This window comes from Diospyros lotus, chromosome 1, assembly GCF_014633365.1.
Source record: "Diospyros lotus cultivar Yz01 chromosome 1, ASM1463336v1, whole genome shotgun sequence".
Lineage (NCBI taxonomy): Eukaryota > Viridiplantae > Streptophyta > Magnoliopsida > Ericales > Ebenaceae > Diospyros > Diospyros lotus.
This window is the reverse complement of record NC_068338.1, coordinates 36303494-36319822: the sequence shown is the minus strand read 5'-3', so window position 1 is coordinate 36319822 and position 16329 is coordinate 36303494. Positions and strand designations below refer to the sequence as shown.

Below are 16329 nucleotides of genomic sequence, written 5' to 3'. Positions count from 1 at the left end.
TCTTAGAGATGCCTAAGGTCAACAATTAAAATTAAACATGCAAATGAAAAAAAAATATTGGGACATATTTTTAAGTCTTAACTAACAAATTAAAATTTGTATAATTTAGTTCTCGTGAATATCTCATTAAGCTTAATGTTGATGGTGCATTAATAGCTAGGAAATGTGTAATTTGGGCATACATACAATGCATGATAAATCAGATTCCTTTAACTCTAGTAGTCTGATTATAGATTCCTCCAAGACTCCCCCAATGGTCTATAAGTACTGTCATTAAGCATGTAGAGATCTTTACTCAAGGCGTGTGTTGTGTTTTTAAAAAAATATTTATCTTAAAAAAGAAATAAGAAATGTTGCATTTTTGCTTGGCACTTACCCTTTTGTATTTCATTAATTATAACTTAAAGGTGTGTGTTGTATGTAACTCTTAAGTATACATATATTTCAGAAGAGGAGGAACAAAATGCACTCAGCCATTTTTTCCCCTTAAAAATGCAGCAAAATTACAGGAAAATAATCCAAAATCTACAATTATTTATCATACTGGCTATCGCCTCAAAGCTCATAAGTCATCCCCACCTTGAGCAATCGCTTGTGAGGAATATCAAATACCTTATCAGTCTGCCTTAGATTCCGCCTCAAGAACCTGTATCCGTAATCTATCAAAACCCTGTTCCCCAATCCAACCCCTTTTCCGGCAACCACCTCGCTCTCCCCTACCAAGTGAACCACCCCATCTAGCCATGCCTTCTCCACGACCTCAACCTCAATCTCCGCCTCGTAACTGTGGTTTCCGTTGCTCTCGCCGTTGGGTTGCCTGGTTTCCATCTGTTCATAATCATTGTGGTTATTCTGAACTATCGTGGTGGAGAACTTGCAATCCTCACGAATGAACTCCTTGAGCCTCTCCACCAGCGTTCTCTCGAAGGGTTGGTCCTGCTCGCTCCGCATGTCGGTGTACCCATACCTCACCACGCAACGAAACACGTTCAGCTCCCTCGGCGCCACGCGACGAAAGAGGAACCGTTCCTCCGGTGGAACCTTGCTCGTCGGCAATGATTTAAAAGACACGAAGACAAGCACAGAATGCAGCGCCGGCACGTTGCTGAGATAATGCTTGAAGATGGGGGGAATCCCGTGGACGAGCTCCGAGTAGAACACGGCGAGGCCAGGAATTCGGCTCAAGTTGATGTCATTGGCGATCTGCTTCACCTCCTCTGGAGAGATCTTGTGCTCGAGCTCATAGTAGTATTTCTTTCGATACACATAATTCCATATGTACATTACCGCCATTAGAACCAGGGCGAAGGCCAATGGAAGATACCCTCCTTGATCAAATTTATAGAGGACTGAGCTCAAGTAGATCAACTCAACCGAGCCGATAACAAGAACGTACAAGATTACAAGAGCAATGTGAGTTTTCCATATCATGATCATGATCAGAACCAAGAAAGACGATGTCAGCGTCATCACAAACACGACAGCAATACCTGCATACAAACCATACATACCAAATAAGAACATAAAAATAATATGACAACGAATTATTTAAATGTATATATATATATATATGTAGCAGTATTATTAATTAAAATTAATTACCATATGCATTTCCAATCTTGGCAGTGGTTCTGAAGCCGGCAGTGACGGCAACACAAGCGAGCATGAGAAGGTAATTGATCTCGGGGATGTAGACTTGGCCTTCATACTTGGCTGAAGTATGGACGATCTTGACGCGAGGGAAGCAGCCGAGCGAGAGAGACTGCTGGATGATGGAGAATGTCCCAGAAATCATGGCTTGGCTCGCTATGATTGCCGCCGAAACAGCCACCACGAACATTGGCCAATACATACGATCTGCCATTAATTACAGCAACATTTCACTTCTCACTGGCTTTCAGGTCTCAAGTTTTGAGTTCATCAATATCATATATCATATAAAAAAACGAAGGTTTAATACCTGGAGTGGACTTGAAGAATGTGTCGGCAACGTCGCCGTGGTGCTTGCGAAGGAAAGAGGCTTGTCCGGTGTAGGCCAATATCAGCGCCGGATAAGTCACGCTGCACATGCTTATTTGAATTGACCGGACGTTGAAGTGGCCGACGTCGGCGAATAATGCTTCAGTTCCTGTTTTATAATCATCCAAACGAACAGCATTTTGACAATTAATATATTAGTTATTACTGCCTTAATTAATCAAATGAATTAATTTAATGTCCAGAAAGAAAGGAAGAGAATTAATTGGTTAATTGACCTGTTATGGCGAGGACAACGCCTCCGAGTGAGATCCAAGCTCGTTTCTTGTTTCGTTGGAAATAATCGAAGATGTACATTGGATTTAAGGCTTTAACTACTGAGGGGTCATGATGGAAGAAATTGTAGACGCCAATGCCAGCGATGAACAGGAACCAAACACAGATTATAGGAGCAAAGCTGTAGCCCACTTTGTCAGTTCCGAATCTTTGGACCATGAACAGCCCGATTAAGATGGCCACTGACGTCCAAACAATCCGATCTGCAATACCCAAAATCATTATATTCCAAAATCATTACTTTCAACCGGAACATAGCCTCAGTGAGAGAGAGAGAGAGAGAGAGAGATTTGGGCCTCCAATCAATCAAGGCCCAATAATTTACACAGTTTAACCGATGGGAACCAACCCAAAGCCCAAAAGGAGAAACATCAACAATATATTATATTATTTAGTGACAATTAAGGCTAACCGATGGAACCAACCCAAAGCCCAAAAGGAGAAACATCAACTATATATTATATTATTTAGTGACAATTAAGGCTAACCGATGGAACCAACCCAAAAAAGCCCAAAAGGAAAAACATCAACTATATACTAAATTACTTAGTGACAATTAAGGCCAACCGATGGAACCAACCCAAGGCCCAAAACGAGAAACATCAACTATTAAGGCTGTCCCTTTTACTAGTATTTGTATATTTTATTTTTAAAGAAATATTAAGAATTGGGTCAGGCTCCTACCTTGTTCTGATCGAGTAATTGACTAAGGGAAGGGAAGAAAAAAACCAACAGATTCTGCTGCCATATTTATTAAAATAAACAAATAATTGGCTGTATGCAATCTCGTAACGTATATCAATGTACAGGAATATCCCCCCGCAAGGGATGGCATCCCAAGTACAGGAATACCCTTGCTTGAGGTCAAATGTCAAGGACAATACAGAAATTCCAAGAACCTTTATATATAAATTAATTTATTTATGTATAGAGTACAGTGGGTGGAGGTGGGAAGCTCAATAATAATTTCCTGGAAGAAACAAGAATAGGTTCAATGTGCTAAAAAAAAAAAAAAAGTAAATAATTATTTTAGAAAAGAAGAGCGAGTAGGAGGTGTAATTAAGTGTACCTTCGGTCATGGCGGAAGTGGCTTCCTTGATTCCACCCACAGCTGATAAAACTGCAGACAAGTTGGAATATAGAAATGTCACCATTTGTCTGTCCTAATTAAGTCAAGCCCCTGTGCGTATATTTTTTTTTTTATTTTTAAAACAAATTAAAGGGTAAGAGACAAAACTAATATTTTATTTTTGTTCAGCAATAAGTCATGTGGAATGAATTAGAAAAAACCCACTGTAATAATTAAGGGAAATCGTATGTTGTGCTAGAATTAGAATATATTTGAGTTTAAAAGGTTAATAATACTGCAACCTAACAAGAGATATATAATATCAATTTCGCAAGCAATACTGGGTTGCGTGTCCTGGCTTATTGACTACCTGATATTCCAAAGGAAAGAAGCAAGAAAGTGAACCTGAGATGCAAGGAGTGAGGACACCGTCGCCTATGACCATGGAAGTGCCAAGCATGGTGGCGAAGAGCAGGAAGAACTTGGCGAACCGGCTGTTCTCCAGCTTCGACTTCAGCTTTGACGCCAGCCGGAGGCCGCGACTGCTCGGCAGCTCCAGCTGATAAGTTGAAACATCCCGGTCTTCCGCCTCTTGGCTCGGAATCAGACCCACCTTCGCGTATCTGCATATCAGTGAGTACAGTGCAAACGTTCCGCCTGAAACAATTGATTCATATTCGTGTAAAATTGTCAATACATATAAATAGTAATTAATTAGTATTGTTATTGGTATTTGTTGGATTATGAAATATTTCGTTCCTCCAAATCAGGGATTTAACAGTTTTAGTCAACTTTTCTTCCCATCTGTATATATATACAGCCTTGTACAATTAATGACATCAATATAATAGATACATTTTTTATCCATACACTTTTGCCGTATTATTATTATTATTATATTAATTCTTGCTTGATTCTTAGATTTATATATCTTAACAAAATAATTAATTATGCCAATTTCCAGATACAAGAAATGAGAATATAATTTATATTATATATATAAATTAAGAAGATCAAATGAATTAATCTTACATACGTACCATCCCCGTTGTCGTTGGCTCGAAGGACGATGAAGACGTACTTGATGAGAGTAATCAAGGTGATGGTGTAGAAGATGAGGGAGAGGACGCCGAGAATGTCGTCGTTATGGTGGATGCCGTCGGTGAAGGTGGAGGCGTAGACGTAGAGCGGCGACGTGCCGATGTCGCCGTAGACGATGCCGATGCTCTGGAACGCCAGCTGCAATAACACCGACCATTTCGCCGTCCCTTTCGAGGAGCCATGGCCGCCGTGCCAGTCGGCGGGAACCTTGCGGGATTCGATGTCCAAGGAGTCGTATCTCCTCAGCTTCTGCCATGAAACCTTTCGGCCCTTCAGCTGCTTCTCTTGTTGTTCATGCTGATCTTGATCGGCAACCTCATCCTCCTTTTCCTCCTCCCAAACTTCGGTCGTATGATCTGCTATTCCATCATTGTTACTTGACATTCTTGACGCTGAGCAAAGATTAATGGAGTGTTAAATTTACATACAACCAGAAGATGATGAAACCCAAGAATTCGCCCCTCAGAGAGAGAGAGAGAGAGAGAGGGAGGGAGGCAGTACTAGGGAGGGGAGGAACGAAGCATAAATAGCCGGGGAGTATATATATAGAGTTGTGAGGGTTAAAAGCCAGCCAGAGGGCGGCCCATTGTGTCGGTTAAATTGCCGCCTTAATTAATTATAAATTATGAAAATCCACAAGATATTATATAATTATTTTGTAAATTGAGATAATTATAAAAAGAGAAAATAGTTATAAAAGTAATAACATTTTAGGGTTTATTTGATATTGTTGTATTCTGATGTTTTAGAAAAGTAGCTTTTGGTAACTAAGTGTAGTGCTGTATTTATTAATATTAAGAATAAATAATAAATAGTGATAATATTTTATTGTCAGGACGTAAATATGTAAAAATGATTAAAAATTAAGTAGGATATTAAATAGATACTATGAAAATTAATATATATAATTATGAAGAGAGTTTATTTATCATTATATATAAAAATAAATATGAGTCCATTAAATACATGTTATTATATATTTTATATGTATAAAATAACAATATCAATGTAGGGTGTTAGTAAAAATTATCAAACTTAAATGTCCAAATAGTACATTTCTATTGTTAAAAAATATCTTTAACTTGCATATTTAAAAGTCGTAGTTGTGCTTCTAAGAGTACATTAACTTTTTATTATCAAAAGATATTTTTAAAAAAAAAAATAGAAAACTGGCTGGCGTGCCCAAAAAATGTATCAATAATAATATCAAACAAACAGTAGTATTAATAAGTGTGATCCTTCTGCGAACAAGCTAGGGTCTTTTATTCTTACTTTTCGGTGGAATTTCTATCGAATCGAATTCAAATATGAGTTCGTACAAACTTCATGAGTTGAGAGGGTGGGTTCAATTTGATTTGATTTATTTGAATTCACAGAACCTAGATAAACTTAGATGATCACATCATCATAGAAAGAGACAGGGAGATAACTTTACTTACTGACATGGGTGGCTGGTGGTTTACGATGAACAAGGGGGAGAGAGATCGAGGCGAAGAAGATAGAAGAAAGTGTGTGATCACGTGCTATTTAGTCAGCAGTCACGTGTGACTTGGGTGCACAGCTTTGGGTGGGGATGGAATGGAATGGAATGGAAGTCCCCCTCTCGTGACATGTGTACGTTGGTTTGACCTCGGAAAACTTGAAGTCACATTGGAATTGTCAAAAATACCCTTTCCTAGACAACTGGAAGCCTAGTATTAATTAATTTTTGTTAAGTTCTCAACTCAACTCGAGGGCCCATACGATGAATCTTGTTGACAAAAAGCATAGGCCGTTGCAGGAGCATGACATGTGTCACATTTCATTTTTATTAAATTTATTTATTTTTTTTAATTTGTAATAACTTAAAGACATCATCAAATAGTTTAAAAAAATTTCAAATCTACGATGGGGGGTTTATTTTTTACCTTAAAAAATTATCCATATTGACCTATAATAATAATAATAATAATAATAATAATAATAATAATAATGAAATTAAGATTCAACTTGGATTTCTCGAATTGTATTAGATAAAAATTAAAAATGTATATAATAAAATTACGTGGATGGTTGATTATTAAACAATTTTTATATAAAAAAAACAATATTTTTAAACACAATTAGGAGTGAATGATTTTTGCGGGTATTTTGGTGATGAAACGTCAAGTACTTTAGGAGTGACGCATTGGGCATTGGGGATGAAAAAGCAATATTGAAACATGCATGATGTGGGTTGGACTTAAAATTAAAATGTGGGAATAGACATGGGAACGGGAGAGAGCATCTCCATCTCCATCACCAGCGGCAGCGTTCCAATTTGGTGTTTGCTTCCATCAAATTGTAATTTGATCTGAATTTATAATGATTTAATTTGCTAGAAAAGTAAAAATTAAACTAAAAAAAAAAAATTGCTGCTTGACTTAGAACAATAATACAAAGGTAATTAAGTGGGAAATTATGATCAATAATTTGAGGTGAACCCATCTCAGTTTAAGTGCGCTGTCATAGAGTTTTCGCAGTGTATTTATTTATTTTATTTTATTTTAATCAATAATAAATTAATAATTCACAATTATTATTTTTCAAATTTACAAAAAAAAAACATAGTTTTACGAGGTACACATAATTAATAAACATTAACATTTTTTTAAATTCACCCAAGAAGTAAGTCTTAATTTCAACATATTTATTATATTAAAATCCACGAGTCAAGTTTGCTTTAATCTTTTTTGTCAGTATATTAATCATGCGTCATTCATAAGACTAAATATATTTTACTAGACTTTGAATTATTATGACATTATTCATTCATTCATTTGCCCAAAATAACACCGTGACAAATAATGAAAAGACCGTTCACAAAAAAATTCCACCTTAATTTGAGGCTCTTTCCAAATAACTTAATAATTCTTGAGCCCCTTAAAATATCGCACACTAAATAAACAAACTAAAAATTAATAGACTCGTACGTACTCTCTAATAATCAATGGAAGATACGTGTCAAAATTTATAGTATATATATATCAACTATATGTCGCATATAATTAAAAAAAAAGTTGTAAGGCAGGGCTGGGAGGGACACAGGAGAGGTGTGGCGTTGGCGTGCCCACTCTTTGGGAGGAAAGTCAAAAGAGTTGGCTGGGGGACACTAATCTTTCTTCTTCCCCGTGCTCAAGCCAAGCCGAACGTGCCAGAATACAAAGAATACTAAAACAAAAGGTCAAAGAAGACGAAGTTAAAAGTAACGATCTGGTGGTGTATATTTAATTAATTACTAAAAATACATAATTGGGCTATATATTCCCATCAATAATAGGGTATTTAATCCATAAAAACAATGTGCCTTTATACATATCTTTTTCTACGTGATAACAACATTTTTTTATTATAAAAATTAATTTGTAATTATTTTAACTGTCTTTATGGGTCTTCCAAATTAACCTGAGGAGGAGTTGGTGGGTTTAAGGACGGATTAATCCGATGGCAGTCGCAGTAATCAATTAATAGTTAATGTTATTGTGTTTTAAATTAAATTAAAATTTGTAGGATTAATGTCTAGTGTAGTCCGCCTTCTTAGGGAATATTCGGAAGTTATATCACATATGCTTGCCCAAAGATAATTATAAGTATAATTTTACATAAACCAACCATCAACTGGGCAGCATCATATATTTATTTATTAGGAAATTCAACATATATAGCGCTGCACGAGTACATCTTGTCACAAGAATGCTTGTTCTCTATAATGGAAATAATTAAATTGGAGATAAAAACAATTGGTATATGTCTGCAAATTCAAAGGTCTATTAATTAATTGGTAATTGCCTTGCTGCTGCATTAATATCATTTTTACGCATATATAAATAATAAGTTTAACTAATTATTAATTATGGGCCGGGGGCCATGTATATATGTATGGATATTATATTCATCAACTCCAGTAGTCCAGGCTCCTCCAGCTGCCGAAGCATTCTCCACTAAATGCATGATTTTCGTTTCATGACAAATTCATTCAGCTGAAGAAGGCTTTGGTAATCAAATCGCTATCAGTGATTTTCTTTTTTAAAAACTTGATAGTAATTGATATTTTTGTGTAAATTGGGTGGGTTGATTATTGAACTTTTAATTAGTCTATATGTAAATAAATAAATACAACAGCAGTCATGTTTTCTAACTTATACAACTTTAACTACAAAGAAAATGAAAATCCTAAAAAAATTAGAAGTGTTTATCGTGTAGTTGAGACCCGATGATGCGGAGCTAATTACATTTTTTTGTCGTAGACTAGGTACCTGCAAATAGAGTCGGGGACTCGCTCTCTCGTGAACACTCCAACGTTTAAGTCAGTTCACAAGGTTATTAAAACTAGAGTACTTAGTAGATGCTTGAGAAAAAAGATATCTTTTACTTGTCTTGGTCATTTGAATTTATAAGATGATTCCCCCCACTCCTCTCAAGATAAGACTTGTCTTTTACTTGTCTTGGTCATTTGAATTTATAAGATGATTCCCCCCACTCTTGTCAAGATAAGACTTGTCCTTCCGAACTTTCAGGATAAGGATTTCATCTCTCTTGTGGAGCCATGATTTTGGTGGAATAGATATAGTGATTGATTTTCGAGGGGTTTGGAATAATCCCTACCCTCATGACCTTCGAAGTGATGGCTGAGGCCAAGGAATCTGAAAAATCCTTGTTAAGCAAAGACTAAAATTACTAGCTGATTTGTTGAGACGGATTTGTCACACATCTATTTTGAATATGGGCTAAAGTGATGACTTTAGCTTGGTTCTTTGTTAGATACATGTTCTTAGTGTCATTGGTTGATTTGTGGGGGTATTGGAATAATTATGTGCTCGAGGATATTTTCCTTATTAATATCACTTTTTCTAAGTAAAATTTTTAAATTAAATAATGCCAATCACTCATAAAAAAAACGAGGTGGGCAAAAGAAATAAAAGAGAGGAGAAAGTTATCTCGTGTTTGTCTTCTAACTTTTTGCATTATTTGTGAATTATTATAATTTTTTATTGAATTTATCCCATGCTACAATGCAATTTTTACTGAGAAAAAAAATAGTATTTTATTCAATACATCTAATAGATTATAATTATAAATTAGAAATAAAAGTTGCATTATGGATTGATTTGTCAAAATCTATATGCAATGAAATGAATCCAATGGAAAGCGAAGATAATGATTTTGACAATTGACATGGATGGATGGATGGATGTTTAATATTATATTTTAATTTAGTATTTTTTTTCTAAAAAGCTATTGCCATGACTGATCATCTCTCTCACTCTCACTGGGGGAGTTGGCATCTGCCAAGACTAAATTAAACATCATTCGTCTATGTGCTTTCCTACTTAACTTAATTAAGCCTCACTCTGATTCTATCATCATATTTTAACTCCTTTTTTTAAATAATATATATATATATATAATATTATGGGTGTTTAACTAAATTACATAAAAATAAAACAATTTTGATTTATGATAGAAATTCCACATTCATTTTATTTATTTATTTATTAATATATATAATTTATGAATTATGATTCAAATTTGAAAAATTTAATTAAATAATAGTGTATGATTGCATGCATAGACTATATATCAATAATGATTAGTGAGAAAGATAAATATATCTACTAACAATATTTTGTATTGCATGAAAAGCAGAAACATAATTATAAACATCTAATGTCTACTTTGGATTATGAGTTGTTGGTTTGGGGAAAGAGTGCCCATATGTTTGTTTCCTTTTGGTTCAATTAAAATAATAAATCAATCCATACTTGTTCTAAGCGGAGTCACTCTATCCTTTTTGCCTATTTCATCTTCGAGCAATTTTACATTGTCCGAATATTTATCTTATTGAAGTAAATTTGCGCGATATTTTAACTGTTAATATCGTCATTTTAATTAATTCCGACAATAATCAAGTTTTATCACAAGAAGTGCCAAAATTCCCTTTTTCGAGCAAACCACAAGATGACCCGTTCTTTTTCCTCCTTCAAGCACAACCTCAGAACCTTCTTTCTCCTTTCTCCTTACTGACAACTTTTTGCCACTAGAGCACATCAAACCCCCTCCTTCCTCCTCGCCGCCAGCACAGCAAGCCCCCTCCTTCTTCCTTCTTCCTTCCTCCTTATATCACTACAAGATACGTGTAAAAATTTATAATATGTATCAACTATATGTGGCATATAAAAAAAGTTGTAAGGCAGGGGGGCTGGGAGGGACACAGGAGAGGTGTGGGCGAGGCCACTCTTTGGGAGGAAAGTCAAAAGAGTTGGGGGGGAGGGGCCGGGGGGACACTAATCTTTCTTCTTCCCCGTGCTCAAGTCAAGCCAAGCGTGAAGTGCCAGCCAATTCTAAATAAATAAATAAAGGCCCACTAACAGAATACAAAGAAGACTTAAGCAAAAAGTCAAAGAAGGCGAAGTTAAAAGTAACGATCTGGTACTGTATTTAATTACTAAAAATACATAATTGGGCTATATATTCCCATCAATAATGGAGTATTTAATCCATAAAAAACAACATGCCTTTATACATCTTTTTCTATGTGAAAACAACATCTTTTATTATAAAAATTAATTTGTAATTTTAACTTTCTTATGGGTCTTCCAAATCTAAGGATTATTAATTAATTTGTAATTGTGATGTGCGGATATACCGCCAGCTTAGTGAAATTAAAAAAAAAAATTAATTAATTTGTAATCAATTAATAACGTTGTTGTGTTTTAAATTAAATTAAATTAAATTTTGTAGAATTCCCTAGTGTAGTCCGTCTTCTTAGAGAATATTCGGAAGTTATATCACATATGCTTGCCCAATGATAATTATAATTATAATTTTACATAAACCAACCATCAACTGGGCAGCCTCATATATTTATTTATTAGGAAATTCAACATATATATATAGCTGCACGAGTACGTCTTGTCACAAGCATGCATGTTCTCTAATGGAAATAAATTGGAGATAAAAACAATTGGTATATGTCTGCAAATTCAAAGGTCTATTAATTAATTGGTAATTGCCTTGCTGCTGCATTAATATCATTTTTACGCATATATAAATAATAAGTTTAACTAATTATTAATTATTGGGGGGCCATGTATATATGTATGGATATTATATTCATCAACTCCAGTAGTCCAGGCTCCTCCAGCTGCCGAAGCATCCTTTAATCTCCACTAAATGACTTTCATTTCATGACAAATTCATTCAGCTGAAGAAGGCTTTGGTAACCAAATCGCCATCAGTGATTTTCTTTCTTTTCTTAAAACTTGATAGTTTTTAATATTTTGTGTAAATTGGGTGGGTTGATTATTGAACTTTTAATTAGTCTATATGTAAATAAATAAATACAACAGTTATCATGTAGTTGAGGTAATATTTATTATGTAGTTGAGACTCAGAAGAAGTATTATCATACCATTTCTTTTGAATAAAATTTTTAAATTAAATAATTAAAAAAAAAAGGGCAAAGAAAAGAAAAGAAAGGACAAAGTCTTCTAACTCTCAGTGCGGAGTTGGCATTCGCCAAAACTAAATTAAACATCACTCATTCATGTGCTTCCCTCCTTAATTTAATTAAGCCTCATTTTGACTCTATCATCACATTTTAACTCACTTTTTTTAATATATATAATTACAAGTGTTTAATTAAATTAAAAAATAAACATTTTTTTTATGTAATCAAGGACTGCCAATTTTAAAGACCATACTACACATCTATTTTATGTATTTATTAATATGCATATAATTTATGAATTATGATTGAAAGTCAATAAATTTAATTAATTAAATAATAGTGTATGATTGCATAGAGACTATCAATAATAATAATTAGTAAAAAAGACAAATATATCTACGTGCAATATTTTGTATTGCATGAAAAACTTGTTGGGTTGGGACCCTATGAGGACAAGAACAACTAGAAAATTAATTATAAACAACATGCAATGTCTACTTTGTATTATGAATTGTCGATTCGGGAAAAGAGTGTCCATATCTTTGTTTGTTTACTTTTAGTTCAATTAAAATAATAAATCAATCCATTCCTGTTCTAAGCGGAGGCACCTTCACTAGTACGTTCTCCCCGTCACCCATCACATCACATCACATCACATCCCAGGGATGGAATGATAATAATAGAGTAAATAAATGATCTACTTTTAAAATAAAATATTTCAACATGGAAATTAAGTACTTTCTAATGCAAAATATTTCCCATTGAAACAGATAACGCCCTAACTATAAAACCACCCACTTTTCCCGATGTAATTTATAGTTTTAGTAAATTTTACGTTGAATATTTGTTTCTATATTAATTAAACACAATATTCTATAGAAATGTAAAAGCAGGGTTACCTACTCTAGAAAATACAAGCAATCTCATCTGGGCCTCCTTCAAGAATGTAAGAGGTGGCCAAGTTCTCAGTTTATCAATCCTCAATTAAGAATGCTGGTGAGGCCCAACTATATAGATCTAGATTCTCGACTAGGCCTCAAACAATCAAAGCCCAACCGGCCGACGACACGGTGCTTGAACGGAACAACTGTTTCCAATGACGGGCAACTTCAAATTTTTCTTTTTTAAACAAAATTATGCCACTGTAGATATATAGGGAACAACTAAGATTTACTTTATTCCAACTTGCACTATATTAAGTCAATTTAAGTTAGAAAAAAATCCCTAACAAACCGCCCCAAATAAATCTCTTCTCCACTCCACTGGACTCATTCTTCTAAAGTAATTTTATATTTGTTCTAAATTTCATCAAGAGTGCACAATGTATTTATTGTTAAAAACAAGAAAAAATACACCATCTCAAAATTTATTTTTTACCCATCAATCTTTTTTAATCGCATTAAATAGAGATAGTAAAATCATCCTGATTGTTAAGAAGCTGTGGAAACTGTTCCGAACAAGGTAACTTCAGCTTCCATTACGCAAGTGTCTTCCACCAAGTAGGGTTGCTTTGGGTCATTGAGCTTAGCCAATGACATGAACTTTTCAACACCCCACGCCAAGAACGACGCTCCAAAATGGCGTACATCTGCAGTTGGATCCCACAAAATTAATTAGTCCTAAAGATTTTGTTGTCAAGTATGACATTAAATTCAGCTTTAATTGTTATCATCTCACATGTATCTTCAAATGGGTCCCCTTTGGGTTCATTTTGATCAAGCACGCGGATGGTAGATCTCACAACCAGTCGAGTGTCCGGTGGAAGTGTGGACTCGTCCAGAGACAGGTACGCCGAAACACTGTTGCCCTTCCCTTCGCCGAGCCCGTGAGGATAGATCCGAATCCTCCTGCGAAACAAAGAAAAGTTGTATTTTAAATTTTAAACTTTTAGTTAACATCACTGACTGTCATACCACAAAAGAAATGATGTACCATCTGTGGCCTCCCACGACGAACCACTGCGACTCGTAACGATCCAAGGTGAGGGCAGAAAAGGGCTTGATCGTCCAGGTGTAGATGCCGGTGTTGGGTTTTTCCAATGTCGACAAGCACTCGGCTTTGCGAGTCATCTTCAGAACATAGACTTCGGCACCGAACACGCAGGCGTCGTCGATCAAGTACCCATTGGAAGAGTCATTAAAGACTTGAAGCTCCACGAATTTGGCCTCGCCCCATTCCGTCTTCATCACGTGGAAACGCCTTACTTGGTTGTCTGCAACAATTTGGTGATGTATATAATTAGATTGAATAGATGAAGTCGGTGTATATATATATGCGAAGTTGACTTTTTGTAACAAACCATTCCACATTTAAATACCCGGGAGTGAGAAGTACTTGTCGCGGTGTTGATCATACACAAAGAAGTTGAACATGGCATGGAGCTCCCATCCGACAGGGAGTGAACTTGTGTTCGCCAACGTCAAGAATATCGAAATATGACCCTGCCCGCCTCTGTCCTTGTTCCCACGTGGGTATATCTTTAATCTCCTAATCATTAGTTAAGATTAAGATCAAGCTATTTAAATATGAATGAGTAATTAATTGGCACAAAATTCATAGATGGATGAAATTCAATACCATTTGTAGTCTCCTACGTCGAACGTGTCTGAACTATATTTCTCCAAACAAGATCTCGAAAGAGAGTTGAATGATTGAATTTTGAGAAGATAGTGTATTGGTGGAGCCTCTCTACCTAAGATTAAGCGTCACAATTAAATGTTAATTATAATGGTCACCCGATCTAAAGTTCAAAATGTATGTTACATATGTATATGATATTGAATTTTTATGAGTTTCAAAAGGTTATGTCCTTAACTTTTTGATCTATCATTTTGTAAAAAATAAAAAATTATTATCAAAATAATATAAAAACAATATAATTTTGAAAGAGAGAAAGAGAGAGTGAGACCTGTAAACACATCTGATTGGGAATTAGTGAATCTTAAGCCCATGGCTTTGATCTTGGAGACAAAACGAACCGAGCTGAGAAATTTTATCAATGTTTGTTTAAAGGTAGGCTCAAAATATATATGGGATGGTGAAGGTTTAATATAATGTGTTTAAAAGGCATAACTTGTCACTTGATTAGGAAGGCAGGCATCGCCTTACCTTCACTCTAAAGTTTGTGATCTCTTTTTATGTATATTAGGAGAAAACTTGTTCTAGTCATTTTGTATTAGACAACTCTTTAGGTCAAGTTATTCTTTCAGTATAATACAATAACTAAACAAATTATTATCCATTTAGGATAAAAATGTAAAAAAATCAAATCTTGAAGACACACTATGTATTTTTTGTCTAAAGTAAATGATGGTAAGTCTAGATGATTAAGGGACACCGTGTTATGATATATCTAGTCTTTATCCAAGTCTTTATCTTGTTATAGTTAGTCATAATGCAGTTGAAAACTTTTCAAGATTATATTAATTAACACAAACATATATTTTATGACTTGAAAATTTTAAAATGGAGCCTCTTCCTATCTATTTTACTTAAAAAAAAAAAAAAATTAAGTTCTTCAAGTGGCGATGGGTCAAACAAGTAGGTCTTTGGGAAAAAAAAAACATAGTCCTGATAATATTATGTGGTGCAGGATAAAGAAGAAAGCTCAAAGTTCATGATTACTTTATTTTTGCCTAATAAATCATATTAAGAAATGTTAAGAAATAATTTTAGAATATTCATTACTAACAAAGTGTATATACTTTTATATATATATATACATACATACTTTTTATTATCATAACTGATAAAAACAATGCTAAAATCTTACTTTCATTATCATTATATACACATGAATATATATATATTTATATATTACAATAGAATAGAGAACAAAACAAGAAAAAAGAAAACAAAACAAGAAAAAGAACTTTATTCTAAAATATCATCCTTTCTTTACATTATTGTAGTCAACTATATGATTTTTTATATATATTTTTTCGTCTTTTAACTTAGATCTCCATGGTGTGATGATCGGAACATTACATACCCAAAAAAAGTATAGATAAACAAATGTGTGATTTTTAATAGTCCAATAAATTGATATTTGTATTTATATTTATACTTATGGCAGAAGCTGAGGAGATCCAACTCCTTGACATCGAACCTTGCAACGTTCTCGCTGACTGATACGGCGGCGGCAACCATGGCTCCTCCGAAGGGGCGCCGAAATGGTCGGTGTTAGTGCAGCTGGCATTCCAGAGCATTGTCATCGTTTATGGCGACATCAGCACGTTGCCGCTCTCCGTCTACGCCTCCGCCTCCATCTCCACCTTCACCGACGGCGTCCATTCTCGGTGTCCTTTCCCTCATCTTCTACACAGGCTGACTCAAATTATGTTGTACGGAAATGAAAACGAGAAACGTTTCTGATAGG

General features: G+C 34.7%; 2 protein-coding genes across 2 annotated transcripts; both read right to left on the bottom strand.

Annotated features, from left to right (window-relative positions):
* Positions 1–345: 345 nt before the first annotated feature.
* On the bottom strand, positions 346–5002 carry LOC127791039 (potassium transporter 5-like). The gene is made up of 7 exons (XM_052320770.1): positions 4423–5002; positions 3788–4039; positions 3383–3433; positions 2256–2516; positions 1961–2128; positions 1603–1857; positions 346–1490 (listed from the first exon to the last, which is right to left on the bottom strand). The coding sequence occupies exons 1-7, from the start codon at positions 4865–4867 to the stop codon at positions 556–558; spliced, it is 2367 nt and encodes a 788-aa protein (XP_052176730.1). The 5' UTR covers positions 4868–5002; the 3' UTR covers positions 346–555.
* A 7953-nt stretch (positions 5003–12955) lies between these two features.
* Positions 12956–14953, bottom strand: LOC127786576 (MATH domain and coiled-coil domain-containing protein At3g58370-like). Its single transcript, XM_052314070.1, has 6 exons — positions 14860–14953; positions 14529–14643; positions 14269–14438; positions 13884–14163; positions 13629–13798; positions 12956–13539 (listed from the first exon to the last, which is right to left on the bottom strand). Exons 1-6 carry the CDS (start codon positions 14900–14902, stop codon positions 13382–13384), a joined length of 936 nt encoding a protein of 311 aa, XP_052170030.1. The 5' UTR covers positions 14903–14953; the 3' UTR covers positions 12956–13381.
* Between the last annotated feature and the right edge of the window lie 1376 nt (positions 14954–16329).